Source organism: Betta splendens, chromosome 4, assembly GCF_900634795.4.
Source record: "Betta splendens chromosome 4, fBetSpl5.4, whole genome shotgun sequence".
Taxonomy (NCBI): domain Eukaryota; kingdom Metazoa; phylum Chordata; class Actinopteri; order Anabantiformes; family Osphronemidae; genus Betta; species Betta splendens.
Genome location: NC_040884.2, coordinates 2,150,690 through 2,161,826, shown reverse-complemented (window position 1 = coordinate 2,161,826; position 11,137 = coordinate 2,150,690). Strand labels below are relative to the sequence as shown.

The 11,137-nt window shown below is 44.8% G+C and overlaps 1 protein-coding gene across 2 annotated transcripts; it reads left to right on the top strand.

Annotated features, from left to right (window-relative positions):
- Nucleotides 1-375: 375 nt before the first annotated feature.
- tut4 (terminal uridylyl transferase 4) lies at nucleotides 376-10,863 on the top strand. 2 transcript variants are annotated; one of them, XM_029147766.3, is made up of 31 exons: nucleotides 376-757; nucleotides 1,580-1,899; nucleotides 1,975-2,076; nucleotides 2,172-2,320; nucleotides 2,494-2,610; nucleotides 2,717-2,894; nucleotides 3,009-3,097; nucleotides 3,180-3,231; nucleotides 3,386-3,455; nucleotides 3,563-3,689; nucleotides 3,923-4,042; nucleotides 4,563-4,757; nucleotides 4,875-5,049; nucleotides 5,131-5,615; nucleotides 5,727-5,877; nucleotides 5,953-6,039; nucleotides 6,198-6,301; nucleotides 6,401-6,458; nucleotides 6,543-6,646; nucleotides 6,766-6,855; nucleotides 7,300-7,413; nucleotides 7,518-7,595; nucleotides 7,674-7,851; nucleotides 7,934-7,981; nucleotides 8,104-8,186; nucleotides 8,276-8,391; nucleotides 8,491-8,645; nucleotides 8,727-8,824; nucleotides 8,910-9,465; nucleotides 9,801-9,971; nucleotides 10,059-10,863. In XM_029147766.3, exons 2-31 carry the CDS (start codon nucleotides 1,611-1,613, stop codon nucleotides 10,145-10,147), a joined length of 4,428 nt encoding a protein of 1,475 aa, XP_029003599.1. In that variant the 5' UTR covers nucleotides 376-757; nucleotides 1,580-1,610; the 3' UTR covers nucleotides 10,148-10,863. The 2 variants fall into 2 exon arrangements, with proteins under 2 accessions (XP_029003599.1, XP_029003598.1); XM_029147765.3 differs by having other exon boundaries at nucleotides 1,580-2,076.
- The last annotated feature ends 274 nt before the right edge of the window (nucleotides 10,864-11,137 follow it).

Below are 11,137 nucleotides of genomic sequence, written 5' to 3'. Positions count from 1 at the left end.
TGGAGACATTTATTTATTTGCGAAAACACAAATACAACACATGAGTACTATTAAAATATAAATACGAGTGGACGAGTCAAGGTGAAGTACTAAAGACATGCAGAAACTTTTGTTTCTTTACAAGAAATAAGTTTCAATTACTAATCAGCCGAAACGTAAAGTGGCTTATTAAATTTAAATTAGTAATTGATACGTTTTATTTAATGGTTTATTTAAACTGCAAACTATATAATAAATAGGACAATCAAAATTAATATGATGAAAATAAGCGAGAAAAAAATTTAGGAAGATCAACTCTAAAGCCCAGAAAATCCGGACAGTCCTTTAATGCATCATCAAACACGCCCATCTTCGTCATCGCTGGATGTCCCACAATGCAGCGGGCAATGTGTTAACACGGCGTCAATGGTTGCTGTTTTGATCAGGGCCGTGGGATCTGAAAAATATTGTGCAGAACAGAACCATGGAGATAGATAAACAATAATCACAAACAACTTTAAAGATAAATAATAAGTTAAGATGTTCGCTTTTCTGCTGTAATGGTCGAACTCGAGGCTTCTTCCGATCCTAATCACTGCTGTGTGGCAACTGGGTGCCAGCATTATTTATTTCCAGTTAGCTAGCTCCGGCGGACGACCGGGCACAGCGGCTACGTGCGTTAGCCTGCGGAGCTAACAGCGAGTCGGTAACGCTCCCAATTCCTAGAAAGTATACGCGAACTGTGGCCGTTACACGGAAACACGCCGAGGTTTTAATGGTGAGAACGTGTTTCCGTCTTTATTCTCTGTGCGTTTTCGTTTGTGTTGTGGAAGTTGAGCTCGCGTCAAGTCCTGGTTTGGTGAAGTGTTGTTCGCCCAGCTCAGTTTCCTTCACCTGAAACCATCGGTATGAGACGTTTAACTGTAATGTGATGTTACCTGAAAAGTGCTCGTAACACGCACCACGGAGTTACGTGTTATTTCACTGGAGACCAAATCCTCCACTGTTGTTTATGTCTGCACTGGAGAAAAGTAACGGAGACCTCGAAGTGAAGATTTCTGCATGTTGCTGTTCTGTTTCTTCATTTGCTATATTATTTCCTACCTGAAGCTAACATTATTGCATTTCAAAGAATTGTCGAATTCCGTGTTCACAAAGAAACGAAACCACACTTTTGTTTCTTATTTTAATTTCACAGCCTCACCACGAATCATTTTCTTTGTCTATTTGTTTATCTGTAAAGTTTATCCTTCAGGCTGGGAACCACTGGACCTGACACCAGCTCTAGTACTAAAGTCTAACACATTGGTTATTCTTTAGTTAATGTCAGACTTGTTACACAGTACTTTACTTTTATTTATTCATCATTACATTTATTGATACATGTTCCATCACATGTTTTTTAAACTTCTCTTCTTTTACTTAGAGTATTTGCAAATCACAATTCTTTTTTGTCTGTAGATTAGCATTTCTTTACTCCTGTGAGTAACGCACAGGGACGTGACTTGTTGATCACTTAGCTTTCACTTTCCAGTTAGAAAAGTTAACTTTCATTTTCCTTGTAGCTGATGATCTCACTTGTCTTTCTCATTATCTGTAGATTGCTGTTAACTCCACCAGGCACAAGAGGTATGGAAAAGTCCATAAGTCCAGTAAAATCAGTAAAACAGTCTCAGTCCCGAGGAGCCAAGTCTACATTCAGTGAGAAGTCATTTAAAGAGGCTCCTGTTCAGAAAGAGAGCACCAGGTCTGCGCCCTGCAGCAACGAAAACCTCACAGCCGCAAAGGATGAACATAATATAGGCTTTCAGGCAAACCGTGGGCCATGCAAGACTTCCACAGATACTCCCCAGGACAAGAGAAAAAGCCGGCCCTCCAGGCTGACTAGACTGACTGGAAGAACGAGTTCTGGGGAGAGAGGCAAAGGAAAACTGACAAGCGCACATCCTCCGATTGCAACACAGGCCCCTGACTCCAGACCATCTCTCTCTGCAGACAGCAGCTCATCCACAAACAAAGCAGATCCTGCTCCACCTGAGAAAGGTCTGTCCGACCAGGCCAAGAGCTCACAAGCACCAGCAAAGGAAAAGCTCTATGGTGTGTTTTTCCTGATGTTTCTCCTGATGTTATTTGATTATGTCTTCCCCAACATGTGTATTTCTACTAAAGTGCTCTGTCCATGTGGTTTTTAGGGGCAAAAACTGCAGCACTGATGCGTCCATCTGAGGAGGACATGGAGGTGAGGCCCACTGTGGAGGAAGGAACCCTGACAGAGCAACAGCTGGGCCTCCGACAGGCAGAGGAACGCCTCTACAGAGACTACATCCACCGACTGTTGAAAGTAAGGAAGTGGCCTAGTCAAGCCGCAGACACAGTTCATTCACCCCAACAAAGGATAATGAGATGTCAGTGTCTGGCCTAGGAGTGGGATTACGAGTGGGATTGTGTGCAGATGGAGAACAAAATCCAACAACATGTAAAGTGATGCACCCACTCCTTGTTTTGTTTTTACAGCAGTCTCCGGAGTATCCAAACTACCAGTACTTATGCAAGCTGTGTTCTGTGCACATTGAAAACATTCAAGGAGCACACAAACACATCAAGGAGAAGAGACATAAGAAGAACATAATGGTAGGAATGTCTGTCTTTGTCACTCTTTGACTTCTTCAGTGATTCCTATAAACCAGTACCTGGTTTCTAAATTAGCATTTTACACATTGTGGTTCTGGTGCATCAGGAGAAGCAGGAGGAGAATGAGCTGCGTGCCCTCCCAGCCCCTTCAACTGCTCATCTGAGGGCAGTAGATGCAGCAGTCCTTGAAACTGCCAGACAGCAAGGGATCTCCGAGGAGGACTTTGAGGTCCGGAAGGCTGTGGTTGTCAAAATGGAGGCGATCATCAAGAAGCATCTCTCAGGTTGTGTGCTCTCATATCGCTCTTCTTTTTTTCTGGACCCCACTGTGGATAATCCTTTGTTTTTAAATGCTGCAGTGCAGATATTTTGCCAATATATTTCCTTTGCTCCCGCAGCTTGCGCTCTTCATCTCTATGGTTCCTGTCTTACGCGATTTGCCTTTAAGACCAGTGATGTAAACATTGATGTCACCTACCCTTCTTCCGTAAGGCTTTAGTTAATATAAGGGATGATCTAAATCAGTGATGTCAAATTGTCTCAGTTTTGATTGTTTTTGTTCTGTTTAGATGACTCAACCTGAGGTCTTGATTCAGGTGCTGGAAATCCTGAAGAACAGCTGTAAGTTTCACTTTGTTTACTTTCAGTTTTGTTTTGGTTGAGCAATTATCAGTCGTCGCGTGTGAATAAAACATTTCTTCTTCATTATGGGATTTTTGAGTTGTTTGGCTTTCCTCAAGGTCAATTACCTGTTTTTTCTGTTTCTATTTCACAGCTCAGTTTTCTGACGTTGAGTCAGATTTTCATGCCAAAGTTCCTGCTGTGTTCTGTCGGGATATTAGCAAGTGAGTGTTGGTTGAAATCCAGTGATGCCCTTTAATGAGAATGTAATAAGTCGGTTGTTTCTCAATAAGTGTTTTGAATTTACAACAGTTCTTCTTTTTTTGTGCAGTGGCCTGATGTGCAAGGTTAGTGCAGGTAATGACGTGGCCTGTCTCACCACCAATCACCTGGCTGTCCTTGCTAAGCTGGAGCCCAGACTGGTTCCTCTGGTACTGGCATTTCGCTACTGGGGAAGGGTAAGTTAGCGATTCACACTACTACTCAGCTGAAAGGAAGCAGAAGGAGCTTTCAATTTGAATTTAGTTTTTTTTTTTAGAATTTTCCCAAATACAACATGACCTTTGTTATATTATATAATAACATACCTGTATTTACAGTATAATAAATATGAGTAGATTCAGTTTAGTTGCACCATTTGGAGTTTGGATAAAAATCAGATGAACAATAATTGTTTCTTGTTTGCACACAGTTGTGTCACATTGACTGCCAGGCCGAAGGTGGCATCCCGTCGTACTCCTTTGCTCTTATGGTCATCTTCTTCCTGCAGCAGAGAAAACAGCCCATTCTTCCCGTCTACCTGGGCCACTGGGTGGGTGAAAGCTTTCAGATCCTATTTCTGTCTGCCAAAGTGTTTGTTTTTTCTTCGAAAATTCAACATTGACCCTAATTCTTTAATTTGGTTTCACTTAAAGTAAAAGGAAGCACAAAGCGCAGCCCTTTATAATGAAATGCTCCAGATGACCCACATTCCTCGCCCTGTCTCATGTTTCTCTGTGAATTTCACACAGCTCAGCTTGGTTGGTGAAGCACAAGGTGTTGGCTTAAAAGTGTGTCACATAAATCTAAGAAAAGCACACAGGTGAAAATAATCCCTCTGCTTCTCAGCAGGATGCTACATTGGAGAGCAATGTATACATTTATGTAAAAACAATCGGAACTGGTCAATTAAAAGTATCATTTGACCAAGATATAATTTGAATTTGAAAATACTGTGTACAGTCTGAAAACAGAAAACGGGTAGTAGTCACCTTTCTGTCCCACAGCTCAAATAATCATTGTTTCCCACTAGCTTCTCAAGTCCTTTTTCTTTTTTTAAACTCCACTTTCAGATCGAAGGCTTTGATGTAAAACGCGTTGATGAGTATCATCTCACTGGCATCGTGCTGGACATGTTTGTCAAATGGGAGCACAGACCTCCGAGCTCGACAGACGGACGAGGGGAGAACCGAAACGAGACGAGAGGAGAAAGCCGACCCAAATCAGAGCAGAACAAACCTGATGAGAGCCACTACTCTGAGGGCTTGGTGAGTTTGAATACACAGCACAGTCTTAATGTCAGGCAACTGAGATTGCCTTTAAATGATTTCAAATCATACTTTCACGCAGTGCAGTTTGTCTTGATTTGTCTCTTTCCATTAAAGACCAACCTAACCCTGGATGCAGCTAAGGGAGTGTCACTGGGCCAGCTGTGGCTTGAGCTCTTACGCTTTTACACACTGGAGTTCGCTCTTGAGGACTACATCATCAGCATCCGCTTAAAGGAGCTCCTCTCTAGGGACGTGAAGAACTGGCCCCGTCGCAGGCTTGCTATAGAAGGTAAGAGGCCAGTGTTGGAGAACCTGTTGCACAACTGGAGATTTAGAAATTCACCATGTCCTTCCGTCTTTATTTTTTTAGATCCTTTTGCGCTGAAGAGGAATGTCGCTCGAAGCCTAAACAGCCAAATGGTGTTTGAGTACATCCAGGAGCGCTTCCGCACAGCTTACAAGTACTTTGCTTGCCCTCAGCGACGGCTTACAGGGGGAACAAGAAACAAGAAGGCAGGCAAAGAAGGTGCAAAAGTGGAAGCAGCTGAGACAGAAGAAGAACGAAGGAAACGTGACAAAAGCTCAGGAGCTCAGAGGGAACGTGTGGGTTCAGAGGTGTGCGAGAAGCCTGAGAGAGATGATGAAGCTGGTTCAGGTTCGTCCACAAAGCAGAGCGAGAAGACTTTAGAGGCCAACCTCATGGACATGATTCTGAGTGAGGACACACCGTGCGTCTCCCCCAACGGCCTGCTGGACAGTGACAAGGAGGGGGAGGAGGACAAGCAGGGTAAAACCATGGTTTCATCAGAAGATCTGCACTATGTGTTTGATAAGATGATCTTCACTGGTGGCAAGGTAAATGTTGGACTCGCTCTTTATGAGCATGTGTCATGACTCCTCTCCTTTCAGCTGTGAAAGAACGTAAACGTCTGAGTGATCACTTTACATTTTAATCTCTTCTTTCAGCCTCCAACTGTTGTTTGCAGCTTCTGCAAGCGAGACGGTCACCTGAAGGACGAGTGTCCTGAAGACTTCAAGAAGATCGAGTTGACGCCGCTGCCTCCTATGAACGACCGCTTCAGAGATATTCTTGATGGGCTCTGCAGACTGTGCTACTGTACGTAGGCAGATGACTGGTGCAGTTATTTCACTGAAGGCTTGTATGTTAAGAGTTCTGTTCTGCTGCTTTTAGATGAACTCTCACCTTCACAACTTGAGCAGCAAAAGAGGGAGCAGATTCTCGCCGGCTTGGAGAGGTTTATCAGGAAGGAGTACAATGGTGAGGCCTCAGCTACAGTACAACCAGTACACATCAGGTCTGCAGATACTAACCAATTACATTGAGTGCTTCTCCAGTGAAGACAGAAGCAGACTGTGCGTAACATTTGCTGCTTACATTTAAAGGCTTTCACATTTCTTCTTGGTTTGAATCTGCAGATAAAGCTCAGCTCTGCTTGTTTGGTTCCTCCAAAAATGGTTTTGGCTTCCGTGACAGCGACCTTGACATTTGCATGACTCTTGAGGGTCATGAGACTGCAGAGGTTGGTGAGATAAACACACACAATCCTAAATGTTGTACACAGCCGCCTGATCCAACCCAGGGTGTCTAGATGTGATGAGAGTTTTGTCTTCTTAAACAGAAGCTGAACTGCAAAGAGATCATCGAAGGCCTCGCTAAGGTGCTAAAGAAGCACACAGGTGAACTAAAGCTCATGGTCCTGCTTTGCTTGGCTACGTGTGTGTGAGTAGCTGAGTTTGACTCCTTTCTCCCCATTGTCTCAGGTCTGAGAAACATCTTGCCTATCACGACAGCTAAAGTGCCTATAGTGAAGTTTGAACACAGACAGAGTGGCTTGGAGGGAGATATCAGCCTCTACAACACCCTGGTGAGTGAACAAGCCTCCAAAATCGAAGTGTGCTTTGACATATGAGTCAAGTGCTCGGACAAAATCTGTTGGAGGAGCTTCACGAGTTAACTGGGATAACTGGGGCGCGCTCTCTGCAGGCTCAGCACAACACCAGGATGCTGGCTACGTATGCAGCCCTGGATCCACGCGTGCAGTTCCTGGGATACACAATGAAGGTCTTTGCAAAGGTATGTGACTGGTCAAAAACTGATTCACTGACTTTTAAACAGCAAACAGAATTAGTCGACATACCAGCTTTTCAACCCTCTGATTTGTGTTCAATCAGCTCTTTGAGCTATTCTTCTCCAGTGGGAATGATTGACGGTTAGAAACTAATTAGTGAATAGCAGAGACATAGCAAACATTGCTTGAAAGGAGCATTTGAAGCTGAATTTCCCAGTTACGATCGACAGAATGTCAGATTAGTTAAAGCCATTAACTGACAAACAGCAGGCGACTGCGGAGCGTTTGCTCAGCTCTCCTTCAGGACACACAGGACAGTGAGTGACAATGTACCAACGCAGACACGGCTGCGGTAGTTTTAAAGTTCCCCAACCCTCAACACAGCCGCCTTTACAAACGAATGCTATGCATAGGATGTAGCTGTGTAAGTCTCCTGCCTCTGTTCACAGCGCTGTGACATCGGAGATGCGTCCAGAGGAAGTCTCTCATCCTACGCTTACATCCTGATGGTGCTTTACTTCCTGCAGCAGAGGCAGCCGCCGGTCATCCCTGTCCTGCAGGAGGTACTCTGCTGTTTGAACTCAGGAAGTCAGGCATTACTGCATTTGAAGAATGAAAGGCATTGTGACCTTTTACATGAAATCATTAGCTCTGCATGTGCTCTCAGATCTTTGATGGGACGACTGCTCCTCAGCTCATGGTGGACGGCTGGAATGCTTTCTTTTGTGATGACCTTGACGATCTGGTGAGTTCAAATCAGCCTGAATCCCTAGTATCTGAAGCTCAGTCGCACTGAGTGTGTCTCTTCTGTCCATCAACACAGCGCCGGCGGCTCTCTGAGCTGCAGCCTAACACGGAGTCCGTGGGAGAGCTGTGGTTGGGACTTCTGCGCTTTTACACGGAGGAATTTGACTTCAAGGAGCACGTCATCAGCATCCGCCAAAAGAAGCTCCTCACCACTTTTGAGAAACAGTGGACCAGCAAATGCATCGCTATTGAAGGTGCCCACACAGACCTGCCTGCAGCTCTGTGCTTATAGACAGGCTCATGGTTTCTGATCCCTCGTCTGTCCTTCCCCTGCAGATCCTTTTGATTTAAATCATAATCTCGGTGCTGGAGTTTCACGCAAAAGTAAGTGCTTTCGTCAAAGGTGAAAATTCTGTAGAAGATATTTATTTCTCAAACATCACGTCACTGATGCAAATTTGAATTTCTGTTTTGAAACCTTAAGTTGCCTCTTTTTTCCCTTCTAGTGACAAACTTTATCATGAAGGCTTTTATAAACGGGAGGAAGTTGTTTGGAACGCCTTTCTACCCCCTCCCCGGCACTGAAGTGGTGGGTGAAACGTGACTCAGCTGTGCCAACAGGGAATATGGTTTAATCTTAAACAAAACAGCTCTGTCTTTGTCTGTGCTTCGCTGCAGGACTACTTCTTTGACTCCAAGGTGCTGACGGACGGCGAGTTGGCGCCAAATGACAGGTGCTGCAGAATCTGTGGGAAGATTGGACATTACATGAAGGACTGTCCTAAGAGACGCAGGTTGTCCTCTCACCGTTCATGGATGTACTACTGTCTAGTTTGTAATTAATCATGTTTTTTATTAAACTAATTGTGTCTCTTAATGTTTTTCCTTGCCAGAATGAAAAAGAAGGAGAACGACAAAGACGAGGACGTAAAAGAGGACGAGCGGGAACCGAAGGACAGGCGTTGTTTCCAGTGTGGGGATATGGGCCACGTACGGAGAGACTGTCCCGAGTACCGGCACCTCAAACAGAGGGTTGCTGGAGCACAAGGTACCCACCCCGTCTGATTGACCACGATTCGCATTCACACTTTGCATGCAGCTGCTTATGTGGCTTGTTGCTGTTCCCCAGTTCCACACATGGTCCGAACTGTGGTGAGCTCACAGTCCATCCCCATTCCTCAGGCAGCGGTAGACTGTCCTGGAAGGACCAGGCAGCCGTCTGAATGTGTGAGTACGACAGGCCTGTCACTATAATAACCAACCTTATGTCTTGTAAAAGTCACAAATGTAAATCTTGTGTCTTTTTCCACAGTCCGACAGCCGTCAGACTCCGCCTTACTCCCCACAGCCCACCGCTGTTGCTCCAAGCTCCTCCCAGCCATCCAGTTCCCCTCAGCCCTCCCAGACCAAGGCTGGTTCTGCTGGTCCAGTGAAGCGGCCCTCTCTCCCCCAGGTCTCCATGCCTCTCTTCAGTTTCCCTACCTCCCACCCAGGCCAGTACCACCCGGGGGCTCTCACTGCACTAGGCCTTATTCCTTCCCACCAGCACCAGTCACAGGGGCAGCCCCATCACCCAGTCCACATCCCCTCCACGGCCTGGCCTGTCCATGGACCGGTCCTCTCCACGTCCTCGCCCACCACCCCCTCCCCACCCAGCCTAAAGTTTGCCCTCCGTTCAGCTTCAGGAAACGGGACTCCCACGGGATCCGGTACCAGTCCCAGCCCCATGAACCTGAACGACCCCAGCATCATCTTTGCCCAGCCGGCAGGGAGGCAGCTGGGCATGGGGCCAGGACGTGAAGCACACTGGCACAACCACCTGGGGCAGCCTGGGTCACTCATGGGCAATGGCACAGTGGTGAAGTCAGGTACTCACTGGGTGAACGGTGGTGGTGGTCTCTTCTCTCTAATTAAAGAATAACTCAAAACTGACAACATTTTTTAGAACGTGCTCTCAGGTTCTAGTGTTGAAACGACAGGCCATGATTTTGATAAATGCATTTTAATGATTTGCCTTTAAAAAAAAAGATAAAATAAAGGTTAAAAAAGCTCTAAATGTTGACAGTTAATGGTTCAAATGTAAGTTGAACCAGTAGTTTTGGAGGGGGTTGGATGTTAACCACTGGGTGAAGAGACACTTTGGTTTCCTCCAACTAGAAAGTTAGTACATTTTGACCCATTTATTGATTTCTTCTCTATACAGATTCAGGCCATTCTGCCCAGTTTGTTGGTGTGAGTCAGGGCCCTTGGATATGGGAGCACAACAAAACCCCCCAGTACAGCCTGTCTCCGTCTTGGCCCTATCGGGTGCCCCAAAGCTTCATGCAGCAGGGTAACGGAGGCTACCAACCCAGCAAACCCTTTTTGCCCCAAGGTCAGACATTTAATTGTGTTTTTGCTGATGACTTCACCATAGGTTCTTCATCTGTAGTTGCTTGATGGTTTCTTCTTCTTCCACCAGGTCCTGTGGTGCATCCTAATCCCAACTACCCACTGGTCCCTCACGACCGACACCAAGTCAATCTGAATTTCATTCAACAGAAGAAGTAAACTTTTTCCCCCCTTTTAATTAGGTTTATGATCAGTGGCATAAAGGTAAAATTATGTACTCTGCCTCATGTGATCACGAGAATTTTTAAAATGAATTTTATCATTTTTTTGTACAGTTTTTATGTTTTATTTTTTGTCACATTACATTGATTTGTGATACAAATGTCAAATATTTTAATACCCCCATTTTTGAGGGGGTCCAAAAAAGTGTTTTTATTTTATGTGTAAAGTAAGGAAGACAAATGTAAACCTTTATTTTTATTAGCTGAATTCATACTTTGCTTGCCACAAAATGAAGGCTTTGAATAGATGTTTGTTTTAAAAGCAATCAATCCGTTGTGTCACCCTAACTACAGTACCGCTCCAGTGTTGGGATACACCTTCTCAAAATTTGTATTTAATTATTCCCTCTGTTAGTGATGTTGAAGGCACCAAAACCATAATATCACCATTTACATGTGATATCTTTTAACATGTTGAGCATTCGAACGCTGCCTTCTTTCACTTTCAGCCAAACCATCTGATTTGGGTTCAAGTAGATATCAGATCAATGTTGATACACAATTTACCTAGCAAAAATAGAAATAACAAAAGGTGTATCCACACGTGAGGCTGGTAGTGTATGTAGAGCCAGGAACAGAGAGAGCACGAAAAAAGGGACAAAATTTGAATATAAAAAAACAGCTACAAAAAATAAAGGAAAAAACGCAAACGATCACTTTGTGTCATGTTCAGATTTCCTCTGGGAACCGTGTGGTTTTACACCAGGCAGAAAAGGCAACACGCCGTCAGACCAGCTGCAGCAGACTGCTGTTTTTAGTCCAGGGGTCATGATGCTCCTGTGGTCAAATGTAGAGACTTGGTGATTGAGCAGTGCAGTGCTGCCACTGAAAGCTAAAGTGACCCGTTCCTCCGACCAACCAGCCTAAATCGGGTCCATGCTTGTGACGGATTCTGCGGTTGTAGTAACCGTTTCAGGAAAACTGCCAT